Source organism: Loxodonta africana, chromosome 11 (genome assembly GCF_030014295.1).
Source record: "Loxodonta africana isolate mLoxAfr1 chromosome 11, mLoxAfr1.hap2, whole genome shotgun sequence".
Lineage (NCBI taxonomy): Eukaryota > Metazoa > Chordata > Mammalia > Proboscidea > Elephantidae > Loxodonta > Loxodonta africana.
The window spans coordinates 39,240,060-39,267,246 of record NC_087352.1 but is presented as its reverse complement, the minus strand read 5'-3'; the positions used below and the strand labels follow the sequence as shown (position 1 = coordinate 39,267,246).

Below are 27,187 nucleotides of genomic sequence, written 5' to 3'. Positions count from 1 at the left end.
CTAAGCATATTTAGTATGAGTATTTGAGGAAGAGTGACCTATAGTCTTTTCAAAGTATTTCTCTTATTGTTGGTTATTTGAGAAATTAATGAGCCCATATCTCCTCTTTGCAAGTAGAAGATTGCAGAGGTTCCCATTGAATATGCAGAACAGAGCAGCTTACCTCTATCGCCAAAGAAGCACCGACCCACAGCTTTGAAAAGCAGTTATTGAGAAATGAACCGAGGATTAGAACAAAACTAGCTGGTCCTTGTGTGCTAGGTACACATTTTCATTCTACATGTAAGAAATTGTTTCTTTTTTGTTTTATTATCCCTTTTAATAATTACATATAAATATATGCATATGAATTTATGAACACAAATGCTATCCTATATTATTTTTAATTTTAGTGTAGAATTTAGTTTTGCATGTACAGTTTTTGTCTTCCCTCCCCTTCCCAGACCCCTTATCCTACATCACTCACCTCAAGGCTGTTATTTTCCTACAGGTTTATATACAAACACATATACACGTATATATGTATATGTGTATACTTATATACAAACCCACATACACATGTGTACATAAAACATATATATGTGTACACATTTATAGTATTTTTGTAATTGTTCTATGCTTTTTTAGATAATATTATAAACATTTTTCTGGAGCTTTCTTTGCTTACTCAACACCTAGTAGGATAAACTCTAAGTAAACTGATATAGTGTAAATCCATATTTTGAATATTCCGTAATGTGGTAGTCCCACAATTTATTCAGCTATTCCCCTAATGATAGACATTGTCTAATTCCAGACTTTTGCCCCTGTGAGAAGTCCTACAATAAGCAAACTTGTACATATATCCTTATACATTGATGCTTTAATTTTTAGTCTTTTTTTCAATAACACAGTTTAATGTCTGACTAAAGATTTCATGCTAGTTTACTGCAGAAAATTTAATCTTTGCAGGTTTAAACTTAATAAGTTTACAATTCTCCTCCCTCCTGATCACTTCTCCCCCAGTTCTCCTCAGAGTGGGGTTTTGTGATTTAACTTAGAAGGATATTTTATATATATATAATCTATTGTATGAATGTCTGTCTAACCAGTGTGCCCGGCTTTCTCAGGCCCACATTAACGCAAAAGGAATAAAACTGAAGCTAATTCCTATCTCATTCTGTCAGTAAGTAATTTCATCTGTAGATACACAAATTAATTGAGAAAAAAAATTTATCCATTCATCTCATTAAGAGATGCATTTCCAGTGAATGATTCTTTTATACTTAATAATTATCAAAATTTATACTCTTGTTTTATTTTTAAGCAACTGTTTACCGTTCATAATTATTAAAATAATTCAATTCATAAGAAAGTTTTTAGCATTTGAAGACTTACAGTCATGATATAAAAAATATATACAGGTTTTGTTGTATACTATACAGTGAAAGTATTTTTAAGTATAAACATAGTTTCAGTATGATAATCTTGAAGAGGTGGAATAGAAATAAAAATTTAAAATAAAATTAATGATATAAATTGAAAAGGTGAATATGGAATGTATATGGTTCTTGGATATCATTGGATACAGTAAAGCTCAATGTAACCATTTTGTTTAAAATGTCAATGTTTAAAATGTACTATACATTTTATTTTTTGAATCTAAATAAATGTATTATTACTATTTTAAGACAAACTTTTAAAATGTAAAGCCTACATTAGCAAGAGAGCAAAGATGAGTTATTATTTTGACTTGAAGGAGTGCTGGTGGTACAGTGGTTAAGTACTCAACTGCTAACGGAAAGGTCGGCGGTTTGAGCTCACCAGCCACTCCACACGAGGAAGATGTGGCATTCTGTTTCCGTAAAGATTACAGCCTCGGGAACCCTATGGGGCCGTTCTGCTCCACCTTAGAGGGTTGCTATGAATCAGAATCAACTGGGCAGCAATGGGTTTAGGTTTTCGTTTGAATTTTGACTTGAAGGATTCAATAAATATTTCACTTAATCAAAGGTGACATTCTTTAGTGCCTTTCCTATTATTCTTTAAGGCTAACTGGGCGTCTTTTGTAAAAATTATGTTAAAAAGCTTTGGCTAACATTTTTGGAGCCATGATCTAAGGCAAGAAATTTTGGAGCCTTGTCTTTGTGCTTAAAGTTAATTCAAATTACTTGATACCTTCATCTTGCTGTTGGATAACCCTGGGTCAGCTGCGTTTGGGGGTCTTTCTATTAAGGCACATTTCTTTGTTACGTTCCTCACTTTTTGTAAGAATGTGATGATGTTACCAGAACCTGTCTGTTAAACACTTGGTCTCTTACTCATTTTTTAACCAAATTAAACATGTGTGTACCAACATGAAAGCAACGGGGAGAGTCCTCGAAGTGCATTGACCAGGGGAGTGAGATAATCAGATTAAAATGTGAAGAAAATGACCAAACATCAGAGTGAGGAAGAGATTGAGGGAGGCGAGGAAATTGTTATGAGGCTGCATGATGATTCACAAAGAAATTATAGAATATACTAAGTTTGGTGGGGATGGCGAAATGTGGACAGTTGAGAAATATGTAGGTGGGAGAAATGGAGATGCTTAGTGATGAATTGAAGGCTGTGAATGTGTGGGGAGGCAGGGAGGTGACAGAGTAGGAGAAATTGCAGTTTTCTGGCCTTATCAACTGAATGGCCATTAACGCAAGAGGGAATATCAGCAGGAAAAGAAACTTGAGGAGAAAAGATAGTGAGTTCAGTTCTGAACAAGTTGAGTTAGAGGTGGAAATGTTTGGCAGGATTTTGAATTCATAAGCACAGAAAGTAAATATGAAGAACGAGCAGAGAGATGGTGGTTGAAGCCATGGGAGAAGATGAATTCACCAACGGATGGAGTATTAAATGAAGTGAAAAAGGGTTTGGAGGATTGGCAATAGGCAGATCATAGAGAAGTGGACAGTCCACAGAAGTCGTAGAAGGATTGGGGGGGAAGGGAACAGGAAACCCTTTCTTTGCATAAACCAGGGGAAGAGAGTTTTTGAAGAAGGGCATTATCAATAATGTCAAATTCTGCCAAGGATTCAAGTAAGGTGAAGGCTGAATATTCTGAGTTGGAGAGTCTAGAGAATGGTGGCAGCAGAAGCCAGAGAGTGGAGGAGTAAACAAGAGGGAAAGATGTGGGAAATGTGAATCAAGCCACTCTTTTAAGGCACTTTATAGTGAAAGGAAACAAACAGCTGAAATGGAAGCTTTAGGAATAGAGACAAAAGGGGAGTCTCTAACCTTACTGTCTCACATCACCTCCCTCCCCAAACTAAATGGAAAATATTGACCAATTTAATATGGATGAGGGAGAAACCAAGAAAGGGAGATGTAAAAGATGAGACACTTACAGGTACGGGAGAGGAATAATTCATAGACTGAGTTCTCCAAGTACTCCAAAGGTATCACATCCTGAACACAAGTGGAGGTATTAGCCTTTGACTCAAGGAGGTACATTTTAGTTCCTTAGTAGTAGGAAGAAGGAAAAGATTTGTGTAGATGCCATGCAAATTCATAGATTTTGTTCCAGGAATTCGAACGTCTTTCTTATATGCAGCTTCTGTTTTCCTGTGAAGGAAGCGGCAAGGTCATTTGTGAAAGGTAGAGGAGAAATGGTGAGTTTGATATTTAGTGGAGACTGAATTAACGTTGTATTGTTAATAATGTTGACATAAATAGTCAACACATTATCTCACCAAGACTAGGCCTTTGAAGCCTGCATTAACTACTTAGACCTTTTAGATTACTTCGGAGGCTGAAATGTGAGGCAAAATGAAAATAACAGTGTTTTAGATACATTTATGTGTTCCTTTTGAAATGAATTTTTCTTTTCCTATAATATCTGTAAAAGAAAATATTTCTCTTTATAAGTTATATAATTTTTTTCCTAGACATCATCTTCAGAAAGATTTTCTACTGCATGCAAATCTGAATGTACTAGAATATATATTTACAGAAAATGTTGCTAATTCTCCAGAGCCAAATTATGACAGATATTCCTGAAACCAGACATGTGGCAAGTTGCCTGGTTTAACCTTTCAGAAATATTGCAGTTTGAAAAGCTGATTTTTAAAGAGTAATTTTGCTATGGTCATATTACGATGCAACCTCTTGGGGAGGGGAGAGCCTTATAAGACAAAACACTAAATAAATATTAAATGAAAGGACATGAACTTGGAAAAAGCTTTTTAATGCTGACTCATTAGAAATGAGTCAGGTACCTTCTATTTTTGTCACTTTTAATTTAACTGTGGAGATATATCATTTGTGGATGGCATAATTCTGCTAAATTAATAATCTTTAGCGTCTACAAGTGTACTGCTTTCAACTTTTCAGCTGCTAGTAGATTTTGAATACAACTCCATTAATCTAAACCCAAAGTTGAAACAGTAAGTGGTAAAAGCAAGGTTATTTTGGGTCCAAAGTATAATTTTAAAATGATCAAAATAATCCATTTTTAAGGGAGTTTCATTAATCTGTAGTCATTTTTTCCCTGATATATTATTTTAATTACATTATCTGTACAATATCTCATTTATTATTTCTATTTTCTGTTAGGCTTTTGCATGCTTGGTGTATGCAAGGAGCACGAAGGCCAAATTGACTAGAGTGGAATGAGCGGGGGGGGGGGGGTGCAGAAGGGTGGGGGAGTGTGGTAGGAAATTAGAGCAGAGAGGTGATAGGACCAAGTAGATAGTAATGTCTTTGACTTAAACTCTGAATAGAGTGGGAAGCCACTGAAGGATTTTGTGCAGAGCAGTGAGACTATCTGAATTGCTTTTTAGGAAAGTTCATTTGGTTGCTGTGTTGAGAAAGGGGTATGAAGCCAAGCATAGGAGCAAGGATTGGGGCGGTCATTAAAATAACTGTAGCGAGAGATGTTGGTGGATTTTGATCAGGGTGTGTCACTGGTGTAGTTGGAAACAAATGCTTGGGCTTATTGTATTCTTTAAAGGTTAAGCTAAATCAATTTGCTTTTAGTTTGGATGTTGCATGTGAGAGAAAGGAGCTAAGAATAAATCCATACTTTTTGGCCTGATCAAAGGAAGAATGGAGTTTCCATTTATTGAGATGGCAAAGACTGATGGAGAAACGGGTTTAGGGGCAAAGTCCTGAGCTTTGCTTCCCAGTATGTTGTCTGAGATACCTACAGGGTAATAAATAGGATGTGGGCATATGGACCCACGGTTCAGAAGAGAACTACAGGTCAGAGATGGATGCTTGGTGATTGTCAGCATTTTGCTTAGTATGTAATTCCATGGGAACACACGGGCTCCCCAAAGGAATGAAAGCCTAGGGACAGGAGGTAAAAGGACTGAACTTCGGGGCCTTCCACATTCAACTCTTCCAACTTTTTTTAGTTAATGTTTATAAAGGAAAGATGATTAGATGCATTTTTTAATTTCCCAGCGGATGTCCTTTATTATTCTTTAGAATTGTTCAGTGTCCCTTACTTATATATAAAAAAAAAATATAAGAATGCAATATAGTGTCGATTTATTTCTCAAGATAGTGATTAGTTTTTTCATAATATTTTACTTCATATTTTAAATTGTACCTTTTTCTTTTTTTTCTATCAGACATCCTAATTCTTAATCTTGACCAATTTTTTTTTTTTTTTTGTGACACTGGGTTCTTCATATGCCCAAAGATCCTTGATTTTCCTCTCATACTTAAGAATGAAAATGGAATTATTTTAGGTAACTGGTGTCGGTTTCCTCTGCTGTTGAGTTTCCTGCCTCATCCCCACCTTCAGTGGTAAGGCTGACTGAAAGTTCTGCCGACAAGGAAGGATTTATTGATTGATTTAATTCCCTCTGGATTAGAGACCAAGATTTTAGGTTTTAAGCTAGGGGCATCCAGCTACCAGAATGAGTTAGATTATGGTTTGGTGAATCTAAACCACAACCAGTTGCTTTCATTTTACCCCTGCAACTCATTTTCTTCATTAAATGACTTTAATTTTGCTTTATTTTGGCCAGGGGTTAATGCCAAGCTATCTAATTTGCATAAAAGTGGGAGAAACTTGCCTAAAGAGACTTTCAGTGAACTTCATGCCATTATCTCCTGTTTTCAGTTCTACCTTCCATGATACCCTTTCCATGATACCAGCTCTGAACATGGAACTTCTCTTTGGTTTGTTGATCAATCAGCTCCCACCTTCACTGCAGTCCATTTCAAGTGTGATTGGGCTATGGCACCTTCTGCTGTTTCTGCCTTTATTCTACTTCTATCTACTTATTGCTTTTCAGAAAATTATTTCAACGTGTCTTTTCAGTGTTTTCCAGATAAACAGAACCAGTGATATAAATGTAAGTTAGGGATAGTAACAATGTCTAATGCACACATGGGATTACTACTAGCGTTAACTAAGGCAGTACATGTCCAGTTCAATTCCAGGAGACTAGTACATGCTTGGAGCCCTGGTGGCACAGTGGTTAAGAGCTTGGCTGCTAACCAAAAGGTCAGCAGTTCGAATGTACCAGTCGCTCCTTGGAAACCCTATAGGGCAGTTCTCCTCCGTCTTGTAGGGTCATTATAAGACAACTTTTACGTGCTTAATATTATTATTAACAATGACACTATTACTGATCGCATTCTTTAATTTTTTAAATAAATGGTATGATGTTAGATTTAATTTTTTAATTTATCATAGGACTGCATACAACTTATATAATACAAATGATGGAAAGATGTACTGAGTATTTTAGTGAAAAATATGTTAATAAAACAAAATACCGTGTGTGTTTACACATTTTATATGCTTATCAAATTTGGCTGTTCTGCTGAGAACCTCTGATTGTAAAAATAGTTATGGAAAAAATTCACTGTATAAATTTTCAATATCTTTTCTGACTTTCCTATGTATTGATTTATGTGTTTTCATTTCCAAATTTGTCTGTTTCAATCAATATATTATTTATACTTTACAAATAATAGACATAAGTAGGATGCTAAATGCTTATAATCAGGACTAAAAGATAAATACTAATTGGATTATTGTAAGAAGCCAATTGGTAAATTGCTCAGGAGTTTGTGGAGGTAACTGGAATTCGCTTATTTTTCATTCGGTGATTTTGGATTTGCTGGTTTGCTTTCTAATATGTCATGGTTCTTCAATTACAAGTATAAAAATAAATGGTTCAACAACAATAAAAAAAACCATCAACAACACAACCTGCCAGAATCCACACAGAAAGAAAAAATGACCTAAAATGAAAAGGAAAAAAAAAAAAAAGATAGTCTAACGTAGGTTATACTGGACCAGTCATTGTGGCATTGTGTGATTATAGATTTAACCTTTTTATTTTTTCTCCAGATTAGCCTTTTTCATGGTCAACATGAAAATGAAGTGGAAGGAAAATCAAAAGATGTAAAAGAAGGACCAAAATCTCAAAACAGCAAAGATAGAGAGATCCATGAGCTAAGAAGAGAGGTAAGACATTGACTGCATCAAGAGTATAATACACAGTAAAACATACCCAGAAGGTTATTAAATAATATGCTATTTTAAGTAGTATAGCTGAGGCATCCTTGGTTACTTTATGAAAAATATGGCTGAAAATCCAACAAAATAATATGATGAGTTTATATGTTATTTAAAATACTGTGAAATGATTGTTGTTGTTAGGTGCTGTTAAGTCAGTTCTGACTCATAGCGATCCTGTGTATCACAGAATGAAACACTGCCCAGTCCTGTGCTATCCTTACAATCATTGCTATGCTTCAGCCCATTGTTGCAGCCACGGTGTTAATCCATTTTGTTGAGGGTCTTCCTCTTTTCTGCTGTTGCTGTACTTTACCAAACATGATATCCTTCTCCAGGGACGGAACCCTCCTGACAACATGTCTAAAGTATGTAAGATGCAGTCTTGCCAACCTTTCTTCTAAGGAGCGTTCTGATTGTACTTCTTCCAAGACAGATTTGTTCATACTGACTTCATAACTAGATCTGAAATATATGAATATTACAAAGACAGAATATTTAATTAAAAAACCATTGCGTGGTCAGTATATCTTCCTGTGATAAACGCTTAAAAGTTCAATGAGCTTCATTGTCTAATATGCCAAGTTAGTGTCAGAATCAATGATGTACAAGATGAGCTACTATTGGCAATTAGTAATAGTAAACAGGCTATAGTTAATATAGTTATTAACTATAACTTTTGTTATAGTTAATTCATGTCTTAGATATATATGCTAAGTAAAATAGATGTTTCAACCATTTTAAATATAAAAAATTTTTAATTTTTTATATTTAAAATGGTTGAAACATCTATTTTCCACTCTTACCACCAGCTCTAACAAATGAATTCCACTGATTGTAAACCCCGAGTGTTTTTCCTGTCTTGATGATAAAGGAGAAATTATGTTCCTTAGATATAGAAGGGCATATTAAATTATTTGCACTTCATAGAAAATTATGTTACTGCATTAAAAATGGGTTTATTTATTTTGCAACAGGTAATTTTGGAAAAATGTCTCAGATACAAAAATGTAGGAACATTCAGGAAATTGAATGAAGTTAGTGGAAATATAGGTGGTGAGGGAGGAAGGTGATTTGTATTCAGTGTTTTTTGCTTATAAAACTCTTCAAAGATTGAACTCACACCAGAGTATATTTTATATCAGCTAAACACAGTAAAATGCCAAAGGCATAGAATGTTAAGGCAGAAGGGACTTCATTGCTTACTGATTACTTTATTCTTGCCAACTCATTAAAACTCTTGAAGTCTCAGTTTCCAGACTGAAATAATGGAGATAATAATAAAAGTTACCACACAGGATTTTTTAAAAAGGTTGCATGCTACAAGGGAAAACTCGCCCAGGATAAAAATAGAGTGCTGTAATGTTGGGAATTAGTGTTGTGCAGGAGAATTAGTTCCTCTCTGTGTTGCTTCTCATTGCATCAGTGCCATCCCTCGCCACCTCTTCTCCAAGTCATGTAGAGGGATATGGGGTAAGGGAAGAGTATCAAGAGATCCTTGATGAGAAATGCTGAAATTGTCAAAAAACAAATGTTCCTAGCAGCGAAGCCAAAGGAGGGAAAATGATAGCTTTCATATGTTTTGTTTTCTAAGAGGAATTATACCATCAGGATAGGTAACACGTTTTCTTGGGCCTGAGCACTAAGAAGTATCTTTGATTAAGGGGCATTTCACAGCGTATTGCCTAAAAGCTTATTTAGCACATAGGATAAAAACAGAGGAAGGCATATATGGCTGTTTACTGTAACTCTCAGCAAATCCTAAGGTGTTTTATTGTTGTTTTCAGGGTACATTGGGAGCCATAGCAATATAGGGCTTCTGATGTGCACCTTTTATACTTTGATTTAATAAAAAGCTCTAAGATCTGTTTATTAGTTATGTGGCCTTGGTTAAGATATTTTATAGATATCAATTGTGTCCCTTACAATATGGATGAAAACATTTTACCTACCTAAAGGCAATCTCCTACAAAGAATTCAAGTACTGTGATACATGATTTTATGGTTTAAAAATCCTTAGAAAGCATTTAAAACTAAAAGCAAATTTTTTTTTTAGAAAGCATTCAAAACTAAAAGCAAATGTAGACATGAACTAAGGCTGTCTTTTACTACATGCACTTGAGTGGTGTATTCAATCGACTGGAAATGCAGGAAGAAGGCTTTGGTCAAAGGAAAACAAAAGATGGAACTGATTATTTTAGAAACAAGAGTTTTTGTATGTGGTATATGTGGGCATATATGTGTGAATTTAAGATGTAAATTAGGATGGAAGCCATGTCGTCTCCCAAGAAAAGAAGACAGACAGCCACTCTTTGGTGCCTTTATTTTCCACAAAGTGTATGTTTAGATAAGGAGCCCTGGTGGTGCAGTGGTTACAGTGCTTGGCTGCTAACTGAAAGGTCAGCAGTTTGAACCCAGCAGATGCTCCATGGGAGAAAAGACCTGGCAATCTGCACCCATAGATTACAGCCTAGGAAACCCTATGGGGCAGTTCTACTCTGTCCTATAGAGTTGCTATGAGTTGGACTCACTCAATGGCATACAACCATAACAGCGTATTTATTCTTAAAACCCCTGGAGGGGAGATACAACTATTGGCCACTACTTATCTGTAGCAAAAGAGAAAGAAGGAAACCAGAGGTGCAAAGAAGAAACTAGTCTACAGGACAAATAGACTACATGAACCATGGTCTCACCTACCCTGGGACCAGAAAAACTAGATGGTTCCCAGCTACCACAGCCTGCTGTTCTAATCAGGGCCACAATAAATGGACCTTGATAGAATGGGAGAAAATGTAGAAGAGAGCTTCAAATTTCTCAAATCAAAACAAAAAAAACAAGCAAAAAACAGACCTCCTAGACTGATTGAGACTAGAGGATTCCCTGAGACTATTGCCCCAAGATACTGTTCAAACCTTAAGCCAAAACTAAGCCCTGAGGTCACCTTGTAGCTAAATAATATACTGGATCAAAAAATAATGAATATTTCCCGTGAGCACTATGCTCCTTAAAAAAAATCACCTATAAGAGTCCAAAGAGTCAACAATTACTTTAAACAAGCGAGAATGTAAGGGGGAAGGGAAACTAGATTGGTGGAAATGGAACAACCAGAACAGAAATAATGAGAATGTTCATGCATTGTGAAGAATATAATCAATGTCACAGAACAACTTGTGGAGAAATTGTTGAATGGGAACCTAGACTTCTGTGTAAAACTTCACAGAAAACACAATAAAATATTATTAAAAAAAAAAAAAAAACCCTGGAAGGGAGCTGTCTATTTAAAGCACAGGTGTAGTTTCTGTGCTACCAGCTTGGAAAGCTCATATTTTGTACTGTTATCAAGGTTGCTCTTGTTATATGACAGGGATAATGTTGAAGGAAATTGTGGCATAACTACCTAGAGTCGTGTAGTCTACCCCTGTCATGTGCTTTATATAATTTTGCTTGTCTTTTGTATGGCACTCACTCATCTTAAAGAAACACATGTAAGAACACATGTAGAATGGCTAAAATAAAAGCCAAAAGACTCTTTCCCTAGGGTAAATAAAATAAAGCCTTACAGGAATTCCTAAGTATTGTACTTTCTTTAATTGATACTTCCTATTAGGGATGTTATTGAAGCTTTCCTATTCTACAGGACCGTAGTAAAAAATGTTTGTGAGTACATATGTACACCTAAATCTATTTTTGTATGTACATTATAGTGGGCCTTATATTTTTTAATGTTTTATTGTGTTTTAGATAAAAGTTTACACAGCAAATTAGATTCCCATTCGACAGTTTATACACAGATTTTTTTGTGTGATTTTAATTTCAATCTGTGCAATGTGTCATCACTCTCACCATTTCCACCCCACCTACCCAGTCTCCATCCATCCACTTGCCCTGCGCCAACTTGCCTTCTTACCTTTACTTTTGAGTAAATGTTGACCTTTGGGCTCATATGGTTGATTTTTAAAGAAGCACATTCCTCACAGTGTTACTGTTCATTTTATAAGCTGGTTAATTATTTAGCTGAAAGGTGACCTCCAGGAGTAGCTTCAGTTCCAGGTTGAAAGGATATCTTAAGGGGATAGTACCTGGAGTTCCTCTAGTCTCTATCAGTCCACTAAGTCTGGTCTTTTTTATGAATTTGAGTTTTATTCTATGTTATTCTCCCATTCTAACCAGGACCTGCTGTTGTGTCCCTGGTCAGAAAGGTCGGTGGTGATAGCCACACACCATCTGGTTCTTTTGGTCTCAGGCTAGGACATGCCATGGTTTGCATGGGCCATTAGTCCTGTAGTCTGATTACTTCCTTGAGTCTTTGGTTTCCTTCACTATCCTTTGCTCCAGATGGGAAGAGACCAATAGCTGTCTTAGATGGCCACTTGCAAGCTTTTAAGACCCAGACACTACTTACCAAACTAGAACGTAGAACATTATCTTTATGAACTGAATTTTGCTAATTGACCTAGTTGTCCCATAAGACAATGGTCCTGAGCCTTCAAACCCAGTAAATCAACCCCGCGAGGTATTTAAATGTGTCTAGGAAGTATCCCTAATTGTGCCCCCTGTGTGCTTTACTATATGTATGAATATATATGCAGTACCTACAGGCATGCATATGTGTATGCCAACAAATATATGTATATATGCATGTGCATGTACTCCCATACACCATCCCACATCCTTATAGTACATATCTACTCACGTAATAACTCACTATTTTTTGCTTATTACTGTTATTGCAAGGTTGTATATGTTATAGCATTTACTGTAGTTATCCTTTATTCTTGCATACCTCTCAGTGCTTTCATTTACCTTGGTCAAGTTGTGCTGACTTCACCCATATTGTATATTGCCTTTCCCATCACCAGGACTATCACATGTCTACTATCTAGTAAGTGATTCTCCCACCTCTCCCTCCTCTCCCTCCCATCCCTGGTAACCATCAAAGAATGCTGTTTTCTGTGTGTATACCTAGCCTTGACTTTTTATAAAAATGTCATGCAATATTTGTCCTTTTGTGTTTGACTTATGTCAGTTGGCAAAATGTCTTCCAGATTCATCCACGATATAAGATGTTTTGCAAACTCGTTATTCTTTATCATTTTGCAGTATTCTACTCTATGTATGTACCACAATTTGTTTTTATGTAGTTATCAGTGAATGATGCTGCAATGAAGGTACGTGCGTATGCCTATCCGTATCACTGTACTTACAGACCTTTATACCTATGAATGGGATTTCTGGATGATAAAGTATTTCTATTTCTAGCTTTTTGAGGAAGTGTCATATCATTTTCCATAGTAATTTTACTATTTTACAATCCCACTAGCAGTCCATAACAGTTCCAATCTCCCCACAACTTTGCCAACATTTATTGTTTTCTGTTTTTTTTTTTTTTTTGATCAGTGCCATTTTTGCAGGACTAAGATGGTAGCTTATTGTGGTTTTGATTTGCATCTCTCTAATAGCTAATGGGGAAACTCTGGTGGCGGAGTGGTTAAGTGCTATAGCTGTTAACCAAGAGGTCAGCAGTTCGAATCTACCAAGTGCTCCTTGGAAACTCTATGGGGCAGTTCTACTCTGTCCTATAGGGTCGCTATGTGTCGGAATCGACTTGACAACAGTGGGTTTTTTAATAGCTAATGGAAGCCCTGGTGGTGCAGTGGTTAAGTACTTGGCTACTTAAATGATTGGTGGTTCAAACCAACCAGTGGCTCCAGGGGAGAAATATGTGGCAGTTTGCTTCTGTAAAGATTTACAGCCTTGGAAACCCTTTGGGGCAGTTTTACCATGTCCTGTTGGGTTGCTATGAATTGGAATCAACTCAACAGCAATTTTTTTTTTTTTTTTAATGGCTACTGATCACAAGCATCTCTTCATGCATTTGTTAGCTGCCCGAATGTCCTCACTGGTAAAGTGTCTGTTCATGTTCTTTATCCATTTTTTTAATTGGATTGTTTATCTTTTTGTTGTTGAGCTGCTGAAGTTTTCTATATATTTTAGAGTTTTGTCAGATGTGTCATTACCAAAATTTTTTTTCCAGGCTGTAGGTTCTTATTTTACTTTTTTGGTGAAGCACAAATATTTAATTTTTAGGAGGTCCCAGTTATCTAGTATATCTTTTGTTCATGCATTTTTAGTTGTGTTTGGTAATGTGTTATGCCCAAAATTAGGACCCCTAGCTTTGTCCCCATGTTTCTTCCAGGAACTTTAAACAGTTTTAGCTTTAACATTTAGGTTTTTTGATCTATTTTGATTTAGTTTTTGTGTATGGATCCTGTTTCATTTTTCTGCAAATGGATATCCAATTTTGCCAGCACCATTTGTTAGAGACTGTCTTTTCCCATATGAATGAACTTTGACCTTTTGTTGAAGATCAGTTCATACATAGATTGATGGATTTACTTCTGGGTTCTCAAGTCTATTCCATTGGTCTGTCTGTCCTTGTACCAGTACCAGGCTGTTTTGATTACTCTGGCTGTAGAGTAAGTTCTGAGATCGGGAAGTACGAGGATTCCTACTCTTTTCTTCAATATTGCTTTAGCTATTTTGGGTCCCTTTCCTTTCCATATAAAGTTGGAGATTAGTTTACCCATTTCATTGAAGAATGTTGTTAGGATTTGGATTGGAATTGGATTATATTTATAAATAGCTTTGGGTAGTATTGACATTTCCACAATGTTGTCTTAAAATCAATAAGCATGGAATATTTTTCCATTTATATAAGTCTCTTTTGGTTTCTTACAGTAGTGTCTTATAATTTTATAAGTCTTTTACATCCCTGGTTAGATTTATTCCTAGGTATTTTACCCTTTGGGGGGCTATTGTAAGTGGTATTGTTTTCTTAATTTCCTTTTCGGAGTTCTCCTTGTTAGTGTAATGGAACCTACTTTTGTATGTTGATCGTGTACCCTGCTACTTTGGTGAACCCTACTATTAGTTCCAGTAACTTTCTTGTGGAATCTCTGGGATTTTCTATGCATAGAATTATGTCATCTGTGAATAAGGATAGTTTTACTTCTTGTTTACCAATTTGGATACCCTTTATTTCCTTTTCTTGCCTTATTTCTCAGGCTAGGACTTATAGCACAATATTAAATAAGAGTGGTGATAATGGGCATCCTTGTCTCATTCCCATTCTCAAGGGGAATGCTTTCAATCTCTCTCCATTGAGAATAATGTTACCTGTTGGTTTTACATACCTGTTACTCTTTGTCGTTGAGTAGATCCTGACTCATAGTGGCCCTAGGACAGGGTAGAACTGCTCCATAAGGTTTCCAGGGAGCACCTGGTGGATTCGAACTGCTAACCTTTTGGTTAGCAGCCGAGCTCTTAACCACTGCACCAGCAGGGCTCCATAGGAAACCCTGGTGGCATAGTGATTAAGAGCTTGGCTGCTAATCAAAAGGTCAGCAGTTCGAATCCACCAGCCACTCCATGGAAACCCTATGGGGCAGTTATACTTTGTCCTAGGGCTGCTATGAGTCAGGATTGACTCTATGGCAATGGGTTTGGTTTGGTTTTACATATATGCCTTTAATTAAACTGAGCAATTTCCCTTCTATTCCTATTTTGCTGTGAGTTTTTATCAGGAAAAGGTTTTGGAATTTACCAGATGCCTTTTCTACATTGATTAAGATGATCATGTGATTATTTTTCTTTATTTTATTTATGCGGTGAATTACGTTGATTGATTTTCTAATATTTAACCACCCTTACATCCCTGGTATGAAACCTTCCTGATTATGATTTTTATATATATATATATATATATATATGTATATATATATGTATACTTGATATGCTGTTGTAGTCTGTTGGGTAGAATTTTACTGAGAATTTTTACGTCGATATTCATGAGGGATATGGGCCTGTAATTTTCTTTTTTTGTGGTGTCTTTGCCTGGCTTTGGTATCAGGGTTATGCTGGCTTCATAGAATGGATTAAGGAGTATTCCTTTCTTTTCTATGAACTTGAATAGTGTGAGTAGAATTGGTGTCAACTCTTCTTTGAATCTTTGGTAGAATTCTCCAGTGAAGCTATCTGGGATGGGGCTTTTTTTGTTGGAAGTTTTTTTTATGACATCTTTAATTTCTTCTTTTGTTATGGGTCTATTTAGATTTTCTACCTCTATTTGTTAGTTTAGGTAGGTGGTGTGTTTCTAGAAATTTGTCCGTTTCTTTTAGGTTTTCAATTTTTTGCAGTACAATTTTTCATAATATACTATTATCCTCTTTATCTCAGTTGGTTCTGTTGTAATGTTGCCCATTTCATTTATTATTTTGGTTATTTCCTTCTTCTCATTTTTTTCATTTATCAATTTGGTCAATGGTTTGTCAATTTTATTGACTCCTTCAAAGAACCAACTTCTAGTTTTGTTGATTCTATTGTTTTTCCATTTCATTTATTTCTCCTCTCTGATCTTTATTTTCCTTTCTCCTGGTGACTGGACCTTTTTTTTCTGGTCCTTCTTTATTTGTTCAAGTTGTCCGATTAAGTTATTTATTTTGACCCTTCTTTTTTGATGTGTGCATTTTTTGCTGTAAATTTTCTTCTGAGCACTGCTTTTGCTATGTGCCAGGGGTTTTAGTGTGTTGTGTCTTCATTCTTATTTCATCCTAAGAATTTTTAATATCATTTTTAATTTCTTCCATGACCCAATAGTTTTAAAGTAAGGTGTTTAGTTTCCATGGATTTAATTTTTTCCTTGCTCTTTCTGTTATTGATTTCTAGTTTTATAACGTTATGATCAGAGAAGGTACTTTGTATCATGTCAGTGTTTTTCAATTTATTGAGGCTTGCTTTGTGGCCTAGAATATAATCTGTTTAGGACAATGATCCATGGGCTTTGGAGAAGAATGTGTACTGTGCTACTATTGTGTGGTATGTGTTCTGTATATGTCAACGAGGTTGAGTTGTTTAATTGCATTGTTTAGATCTGTATGTTTATTGAGTTTCTTTGTAGTTCTGTCCATCATCAAAGTAGTGTGTTAATGTCTCCTACCGTTACTGTAGAACTGTCTGTTTCTCTTTTTCAATTCTCTTAGCGTTTGTTTTATATATTTTGGAGCTCTGTCATTGGGTGCATAAACAATGAATATTGTTATGTCTTCTTGGTGAATTGACCCTTTAATCCTTATATAATGCCCTTCTTTGTCTCTTATAATGCATTTTGACTTAAAAGTCTATTTTATTTGAAGTTATTATTGCTACTACTCTTCTTTTTTGGTTACTGTTTGTTTGATATATATATATATTTTCCATCCTTTGAGTTTTAACTTATTAATGTCTTTGTGTCTAAGGTGTATCTCTTGTCGGTTAATCTATTGATGAGTCATTTTTTTTTTTTAATGTATCTTCTACTCTGTTTCTTGACTGGTACAATTAATCTATTTACATTCAGTGTGATTAACAATACGTATGAATTCTTTGCTGTAACTTTGTTATACTTTTTTTTTGTGATGGTAACGTTTCCTTTGTTTCTCTTAATTTTCTATGCTGAGTTCTTTTTTGTATATGGATTTTCTTTTCCTATCAATTGTTGTTGTTCCCCAGCCGAGGAGCTTCTCAGTGCAGGGACCCTGGGTCCAAAGGATGCACTATTCTCCTGGCTCTTGCTTCTTGATGATGTGAGGTCCCCTTTGTCTCTCTGCTCACTTCTCTATTTTATATCTAAAAAGAAATTGGCATAAAACACAATCTGATCTTGTAGATTGAGTCCTGACTCATTAACATAACTGCTGCTAATCCCACCTGATTAACGTCTTGGAGGGTAGTATTTACAACCCATAGGAAAATCACATCAGATGACAAAATTGTGGACAATCACACAATACTAGGAATCATGGCCTAACCAAATTGATAAGTGTGTTTGGAAGACACCATTCAGTCCATAACAGGTGGTCTGGTTTTTATGAAATCCCTTGATTTCTATTTATCCGAGTATGTCTTAGTTTTGCCATTGTTTTTGAAAACCAGTTTTGCTGGATATGTGATTCTTGGTAGAAAATTCTTTTCTTTCAGGATTTTATATATGTCATCCTACTGCCTTTTTGCCTGTGTGATTTCTGTTGAAAAATCAGCACTTAGTCTTATTGGTGCCCCATTGTAAATGATATTTTGTTTTTCATGAACTGCTTCAGAATTCTTTCTTTGGTTTTGGAAAGTTTGATTATGATATGTCTTGGTGAATTTCTTTTGGAGTCTATTCTGTATGGAATTCGTTGAGCTTCTTGGATGGAAACCATCTCGTCTTTCATGATATTTGGGAAGTTTTCTGCCAATAAATCTTCAAAAATCCTCTCTGTACTTTTCCTTTTTCCCTCCTCTTCTGGAATTCATATTACATGTAAATTATTCTTCTTGGTGCTGTCCCACATACCTCTTAGGCTTTCTTTATTCCTTATTCTGATTGTTCCTCAAACAAATTAGTATCAAGTGATTTGTCCTGTATCTCGCCGATTCTTTCTTCCTGTGATTCTACTTCTGTGTCTTTCCATTGTTATCTATTTTGATATTTTATTGTTAATCTTCTGAAAATTTTTTCCTCCCAATGGTTGTTTATTGAGTCTGGCATTTTGTTCTTGTATTGTTTTCCTGAATTCTTTTAGGTTTTTTTTCTGTGTTTTCCTCAGTCTCTTTGAGGATTCTAAATATAAGTCTTTTGAATTCTTTATCATGTATTTCTATCATCATTTCTTCCTCAGGAAGGTTTTCTTTCCTTTTCCTTTGTTCACTTGTTTGAGCCATCTGATCCTGTTTCTTCATATGATTTGTTACTGTCTGATGTAACACCTTAATCTAAGACGTTAAGGTGTTATTTATTTATATATTTATTGATTGGTTGTATGTTTGTTTTGTTCTGATTTTTTTGTTTAGTTTTGATATATCAGGATGGGGAGGGTGGGCATGCTCTGCTGATCACTAATCTGGTGGCAAAGGAGTGCTGGCCACCTATTGCAAGTTGGTGGGGTGGCATTGGCTGGGGTGGGGCAGACAGATCAGGCACTTGCTCCCAGTCACCAAGTGGGCAGAGCAATGGTGTGGGGTTGGCAGAGCGGGTACACACCCCCACCAGTGGCCTGGTGGCGTGGGAATGCGTGCTGCCATTCATCGGGTGGATGGAGTGATGAGGGGAAGATGGGCAGGTGTGCACTGCCATCGATCGTTGGCCTGGCAGTGTGGGAGTATGCGCTGCCACTTGCTCGGTGGGAGGAGCAAACATGCTTCATTGATTGTGGGAGGGATCAGGCTGGGTGGGGCAGTGAGCAAGGGACTTCTACTGCCTAGTCAGACAGAAAGGCAGGGGTGGGTGGCCCAAGCACTGATCACTGGGAGGGTAGTGGGATGGAATGGGAACTTGTTCTTCCCATTCCCAGTAAATTCCTAGTTCTGGGCATGGATGCCAGGGCACTCCTTGTGTGTGTTCTGACTGCTCCACTGACTGGCCATTCCCCGTCTCTCACCCTCTCCTCAGGCCTCCCTATTCCTTAAGGCATGACAATATTGAAATTAGGCCAATTATTAACCCAATGATAGCCTTTAATTTTCTAGGTGACCTTTGACATTTTCTACTTGATATAATGTTTATTATAACCAGGCCCTGACCAAATGTGAGGATGAGCTGCTGCTTGGATCTTGTCTGGTGGGGGACCTCCTTTTGATACTCTACAGATCTGCTTTTCTCTGTGTGCCACCATCCTAATTTTCAGGCACCGCTGCTAGTAAGTGGTCCTTTCTCTGGTTCCTGGCTCCCTTTCTGCTTTGTGGTCATCAAGATCCTTGGAACTCTCATTTGGCTTCCTGTACTTTCCCATCTTAGATCTGGTTCATGTCCTATTCACCTTGCTTCGCTCCAGATTTGTCTACACAGTTTTTCTGTCTCCTGTTGGGAATTCTGTGAAGTTGTCTTACTGCTCCTTACCTGGGGTTTCTGCTCCTTTTGTTGCAAGATGTACATGCTGTGCTGGGCCAAATGGAAGGGTTCCTCTGATCCAGACCTCTCCTTGTTCACTGTTTTTGTTCAGTTTCTCCTTCTAATTGGTGTTCTATCTAATTCTGTATCCTTTTGGTGCTCAGGGTTCCAGGATTGTCATCTGTATCTGTTTTGCTTGATTTCTCAGGTCTTTGCTGTAGGGGGATAGCAGGGAATGTGGCTAAGCCACTATCTTGGGCCGTCTGGTCTTTACATTTCTGAAAAGCAATTTTTTCATAGGGCCATCAGCTGGGAGCCTGGCTATTTGATTCTAGACACGATTGCTTGGTTTGTTGGAAGTCACTGAATTTCTCTAAGTCTCAGTTCTTGCCTTTGTAGGATTGAGCTACTTGGATTCGATGACAATTCAAGTTCCTTTCAATATTGTTATTTCTCAATTACATAATTAAAAATCAAGGATTTCCTTATAATGCTTGCGATTTTAAGGTTACATATGTAATAAGGTAATACCAAAAAACCAAACCTGTTGCTGTTGTGTCAATTCTGATCCATAACAATAGGCATCAAATATTTTAGGATTTGTAATATATTTAAAAATTAACAGTTTTTGACCAAATAAGTTACCTGTGATAGTACTTCTTTCTAAAGGGATATTATTTTTTTTCTTATTTTATTGATTTTTAAAATTTACATATGTAATAGGAATTCATTGAAGAAATAATAAGAAACTGTAGCTAAGGAAAGATTAAAAAAAATACCACTTCTAATTTTTTTAACATCTTGGTATATTCTTTTCCCAATTATTGTTTTCTACTTATTTTTTAAATACAACTTACACTATATATAAATATAATTTTTTGCAACCTGTATCTATTTAAAATATATAATTTATGTTTGTGTAAAAGTCATTGTGTGATAATAACATAATTTAATTAAAAAACTCTAATTTTGAAAATGTTAGCTTTTATATTTAGTGTATAATCAATACTACAATAAATATGCATATATAGGTATATCTTTGGACATTTATCTTTGGCATAAAGTAAATTCCTAGAAATGGTGTGGCTTGGTCAAGAAAAAGTTTAGTTTTTAAACCTTTTATACACATTGCCAAATTGTCCATTAGAAAAATTGTTTCCGTTTACAGCCTCACTTGCCTTTAGTGTGTAAACATGCACATTTCATTATTCTATAGCTAACACTAGATATCATTCTTTTTAATATTTGCCTAGCTGATAAGCCAATATATCTCATTTTAATTTGCATTTGATTGATCTTAACTTACAAATTTTCTAGGTGACCTTTGACATTTTCTACTTGATATAATGTTTATTATAACAGCTGCCATTTACTGAGAACTTACTGCTGCATGCCTCGTTTTATTGCACTTCATTTTATTGTGCAGATATGGCATTTTTTCCAAATTGGTTTCTGGCAAGTCTGTATCAAGCAAGTCGGTCAGCACCATTTTTCTAACAACATATGCTCACTTCGTGTCTCTATGTCACATTTTGGTAATTCTTGTAGTATTTTAAACTTTTTTATGATTATTGTGTTTGGTATGGTGATCTGTGATCAGTGATCTTTGATGCTACTATTGTAATTGTTTGAGGTGCCTCAAACCATGCCCATATAAGATGACGAACTTAACTGATAAATTTTGTGTGTGTTCTGACTGCTCCACTGACTGGCCATTCCCCGTCTCTCACCCTCTCCTCAGGCCTCCCTATTCCTTAAGGCATGACAATATTGAAATTAGGCCAATTATTAACCCAATGATAGCCTTTAAGTGTTCAAGTAAAAGGAAGAGTTTCATGTCTCTCGCTTTAAATCAAAAAGTTAGAAATGATTAAGCTTAGTGAGGAAGGCATGAAAGCTGAGATGGGCCAAAAGCTAGGCCTCTTGCGCCAAATAGCCAGTCAAGTTGTGAATGCAAAGGAAAACTTCTTGAAGAAAATTGAAAGTGCTACTTCAGTGAACATACGAATGATAAGAAAGTGAAACAGCTTTATTGCTAATACAGAGAAAGTTTTAGTGGTCTGGATAGAAGATCAAATCAGCCACAACATTCCCTTAAGCCAAAGCCTAGTACAGAGCAAGGCCCTAACTCTCTTCAATTCTGCGAAGGCTGAAAGAGGTGAGGAAGCTACAGAATTAAAGTCTGAAGCTAGCAGAGACTGGTTCATGAGGTTTAGGGGAAGAAGCTATCTCTGTCACATAAAAGTGCAAGGTGAAGCCGCAAGCACAGATGTAGAAGCTGCAGCAAGTTATCCAGAAGATCTAGCAAAGATCCCATTCACGATTCATGGGAGGAGGTCAAAATAGCGACATGAACAGGCCTTTGGAAGAAGCTGCTTCCAACCCTCATGGACGACTTTAAGGGTTACAATACTTCAGTGGAGGAAGTAAGTTCAGAAGTGGTGGAAACAGCTAGAGAACTACAATTAGAAGTGGAGCTTGAAGATGTGACTGAACTGCTGTAATCTTGTGATAAAACTTTAATGGATGAGGAGTTGCTTCACAGGGATGAGGAAAGAAAGTGGTTTCTTGCGATGGAAACTACTCCTGATGAAGATACGGTGAGCATTGTTGAAATGACCACAGAGGATTTAGAATATTATGTAAGCCATTTTGATAAAACACTGGCAGAGTTTGGGAGGATTGACTCCAATTTTGAAAGTTCTACCATGGGTAAAATGCTATCCAACAGCATCACATGCTACAGAGAAACCTTTCGTGAAAGGAAGGGTCAACTGATGCAGCAGACTGCTTTGTTGTCTGATTTTAAGAAATTGCCACAGCCACTCCAACCTTCAGCAGCCACCACCCTGATCAGTCAGCATCCGTCAACTTTGAGGCAAGACTCTGCACCAGCAAAAAGACTATGACTTACGGAAGGCTCAGATGATGGTTAGCAATTTTTAGCAATAAAGTATTTTTTATTTTAGATATGTACTTTTTTTTGGACATAATGTTATTATGTACTTAATAGAATACAGTATAGTGTAAACATAACTTTTATATGCACTGGAAACCAAAAAATTTGTGTGACTCGCTTTATTATGATATTCTCTTCATTGCACTGGTCTTTAACTGAACCCACAATATCTCCAAAGTATGCCTATACGTGCCAGGGATAGCACTTGGCCATTCAAACATAAGTTAATCTACCCAGTTTCTTTCAGAAGTAGTTTGATGATCTTCCTACTTTGAGAATCAGATTAGTCCAAGACATTCAAAATGTAGATCCTGACAAAAAAGCCTCCAGAACCTTTGAATCTTTTGTCACGTGTGTAATGATGAGGTCTCTGAACTCTGAGGATGCTGGATAAATGCATATGTCACAGTCTATGCGTGTATACGTATGTGTATCAGTAACAGTTAATCTCTTCTGCAGATTTAAGATCAGGACCCCTTGGACTGGAAATGAGAAGTTGATTTAGAATAGAAATCAAGGGACATTTGAGTCAGAAAATAATTACTTCTTTTTACAGTTGGCCTGGCTGCTTAAAAGCAAACTCATTATCAGGAAACACTCCTTTTTTAGAGTCCAAACAGTATGGGATAAACTTTTTCAAAGGAAAACTATTCTTTTCTCTAGTATTATTCCAAGAATACATCAGCAACATTTCAGTTCCAAAATTTGTTTTCTTAGCTCAATTGTTCTTTCTTCTTGCTTTTCTACATATTTAAATCCTATTCCTGTTCCACTTTTGGGAAGATGAAATACACATACTTGTCCCTCTGTAACCCACTAAGTGCAACAAAAACTGAACATTTTGTATAAAACAAATATTTGCTGTGTGCCGTTGAGGTGATTCTTACTCATAGTGACACTACAGGGCAGAGTAGAACTGCCAATAGGGTTTCCAAGGCTGTAATCTTTACAGAAGCAAACTGCCACCTCTTTCTCCCATGGAACAGCTGGTGGGTTCAAAACTCCAACCTTTTGGTTAGCATCTGAGCTCTTAACCACTGTGCCACCAAGGCTCCTTAAAACAAACATAAGACTCTGAAAGTTGAAGAGAAGGCCAGCTGACTTAGGACATTGAGATTCAAGGAACAACAAGGTGGCAAGCTCCCTGTATTTTTTTTTTTTTTGCCTCCTATATCCCAGACTTGGAGTTGAAGAAGCTGGCAATCTGGAAATGCCTCTGGGCATGGTCAAAAAACAGCCCAGACCAAAGCCTGCTTGTTCTAGCCAAAGGACTAGGAAAGGGGAAGAATAGCAACACAGAAACTTCTAAACAAAAACCCTCCAATCTTGCCAATTACCACGGACAATAACTGCCCTAATCCAGCCAATTACCAAGAAATTTTTAGACATTAACTGCTCTAATGCAGCCAATTACAGCCCCAGCTCCATCCCAGCTAGCAGAGAATGAGTCAGAATCTGATATTTTCCATCACTAGGCTATGAAGAGGATCCCAACCCTCAATGCTGAGAGTTTGGCAGAGAAGGTTGAAGAGGAGCCAGGACCTTCTCCCCCTTTGGGCCATAATGAGGCCCCCAATTCCCACAGTGTCAGTGGAAACCATGTAGGGAGCCTGGATTTCCACCCCCACCCTCTTCCCAGTACAGTGATGTCAGAGGAGGCCCAGTGGAGAGTCCAGACTTGCACCACCACTCCATAATATCAAGACCACCTCCCCATGGTGTTAATGGAGCCTACGCAGGGAGCAGTTACAAGATGTTCACATCCCTCTCAGCCAGGGACATATCAGCAGAGGCCAAGGAGGAGCTGGAAATTCCATCTTCACCAAACAGTAAGAGAGTCCCCCCAGGCAAGTGTCAATGGTATATATGTGTTCTGTCTCTCAGCTGTGAACGTTTTGAGTGTATATTACCTACTGTGCTACCAAAAAAAAAAAAAAAAAAAACTCAAATCTGTTGCTGTCCAATTCATTCCAACTCTTAGTGACCCTCTAAGATAGAATAGAACTGCTCCATAGAGCTTCCAAGGCTGTAAATCTTTATGGAACCAGACTGCCACATTCTTCCCATGGAGCAGCTGGAACCACCAACCTTTTGGTGAGCATCTGAGTGCTTAACCACTGCACTACCAAGGCTCCTTCTTATTGTGCTAGAACCTAGTTTTTAATAGTATGCAGTGTAGAAATGGACCTGCCCTCTAAGAGCTGTGTTCAGTTAGGGACACTATTCATCAAAAATCATAATGTTAAGTTCATGTTTTCAAGTATATGGGAGCTACATAGCAGATGTACATCATGCTTGGGTTGGTTGACCTACTCAGAGGAGATATCTGAGATTTTCTTACTGATATAGTTTAAAAGTATCATCTTTGACTAGGAAGGGTGTAGTGTATTTAGAAATCCAGTGGCATCATAATTAAATTTTCTGATATTGCCGTGATAGATGTTGATTGAATTGATTTAAATCTCGTGTGTCTCAACAGCTTTTATTGGTTTTACACATTCTAACAAAGAGATTTAGATGGCTGATAATACTATGAATGTATCAAAAATGGTCATATAATTTTGAAACATGATATTGGGGGCTGCAAGCAGGTCAACTGAGAAGTCTGTTAGTGATATCTATGTAAGCATTCTGGCATACGCTGGGTTCATATTGACAAAACTCGGTAAACAGAATCTATAAAAGGGTATTTGATGTCAGTAAAGGCAGTAGAGAAAAATAACATCCTGGGAAAGCTGTGATTCAGATTGTCACAGGTAGATTTTTATTCTGATCACTCAGACAAATGTAAGTCTAAATGCTTTAATTTTCCAAGCCTAAAACTCTCACTTGTCCTGCATTTACAAAAGTCTGATGAGAATAAAATTTAATAACGGACGAAAACCTGTGATCAGTTATCCAGGAAGTACTGAGTACTTTGAGTCACAGAAAAATCCTTCAAAATAGGTTTTGAATTAAATTTTGGATGAAACGAAGAAATCCAAATTCCTCTGTTAGGATAATCCACCAGTAGTAGCTTTTCCTGCTGGCCGGTTCTTCAGAAAAGCTTTCTAGGTCACTTAGGTTGATAGTTTAGTTACAATCTGAGGTTTATTTTCTTTAACAGTACGTTTTTCTTACTATCTTCTTTTGAATGGAGGACCATCTAATGAAGATTTTTATGTGAGAGGGGATAGAGGAGACCCCATTAATTAAAACTGTTAAATGTTAGTTGCCTCACCTCTCTTCATCAGAAATCCCTGCACATTTTAGTCCTAACCCCAAAGACACCTTTTGTTGTTAGTTGTCATCAAGTTGGCTCTTACTCATGGTGACCCCACGTACAACAGAACAAAATGTTGCACATTCTATGACCACCGGTATGCTCTAGTCCATTGTTGAAGCCACTGTATATTTTGAGTGCCTTCTGCCATAGAGGCATATCTTCCAGCACAATATTAAACAATATTCTGTTGTGATCCATAGGGATTTCATTGACTAATTTTTAGAAGTTGATCACCAGGCCTGTTTTTAGCCTGTCTTAATCTGAAAGCTCCTGTGAAACCTGTCCACCATACGTGACCCTGCTGGTACTTGAAATACTGGTGGCATAACTTCCACCATCACAGCAACGCAGAAGCCATCACAGTGTGATGAACCGACAGGTGGTAGCATCTAGTATTTCCTTAATGCCGTCAGGCTACTTAGACCTCAGCTGTTACATCTACAGGTCTTGTCACCTTTGGGATACAGACACATACATTTGGGACTTTTCCTGGCCCTTTGTTCTGTGCAATTCTTTCAGGATCTTTTTTACTGCTTTCCAAGGGGGGTTGGGTAAACTTAGCAAATTCATATTAATATGCTATTTACAATTTTTATTTAACATATCATCTTTACTTTCAATGTTCTGAATTAAAAACTGCTTTACTAGAACTGTTAGACACTAGTTATGATTAACAAGGATACAAATCCCCAGTGAAGAGAATTGTTCTGTTTTACATTAGAGACATTTGCTGTAGAATTTTCTTATTATCATACTGAAAATGTTTCTCTTAGAAACACGAATAGAGGCCTTCTGGGAACATGATGCCTTAAACCAAATGAGCAACTGCACTTCTCTTTTTCTGCCCATATTCCTGATCAATATAAATATCATGAAAAGGTTAAAAAAGAGACATCCAGTGAAACAGAGTTCTTAGCTTCATTCTGCAGTAGTTTCTAGCGCATAGTAGGTGTTCAATAAGTGGCTACTGATTGAATAAATAAGGGGAAAGATAAAACACATATTAAGTAGAAGAGAGAGCCTCCCATTATGAGGTTGAAAGAAAATATAAAATCAAAATGGAGTGACTGTGGAGCTGTTTATACTTATTTAGAATATGATTTTGATATACTCAAAACAATTAGTCTTTATAAATGCCCATCAATATAGATTGTTGGGTGCATTGTTTTAAGGGACAAAAATTTCAAGAAAACTAGTGGCTGGTCACTTAAGTCATAAAGATAAGCTCCATTTTATAACAACTCTACTTTCAGGAGTTAATTGAAGGAATTCTGTGGCCTTTGAAATTTTTTTTTTTTTTTTTAATGAAGTACTGAAGATGTTTCTCTCAAATATTATTAGAAATTATTCTGTGGAGAATGTTGATAATAAGGTAGCTTCTATAAGTTTTCAATAAGTAAAACTTTGCTTCTATTTATTTTTCAATTGTGGTAAGCACAGGTGGCTGTTGGAACAATTATTTTGAACAGTAATGTACCATATTGATTTTTATTTTCAGTATTTATCTTTTTAAAACACTTCAGGTTCAGAACAGATGTTCTGGAATTGAGTCTTGTAACC

At 36.6% G+C, this 27,187-nt stretch overlaps 1 protein-coding gene across 1 annotated transcript in view; it reads left to right on the top strand.

Moving 5' to 3' along the window:
- Window positions 1-27,187, top strand: part of LOC100658749 (coiled-coil domain-containing protein 102B) — a 63,446-nt gene that overhangs the window by 19,991 nt on the left and 16,268 nt on the right. The window contains exon 5 of the mRNA XM_064293209.1: window positions 7,277-7,444. Within this exon, the coding sequence (XP_064149279.1) occupies window positions 7,277-7,444 (168 nt within the window). The remainder of the gene's footprint in view (window positions 1-7,276; window positions 7,445-27,187) is intronic.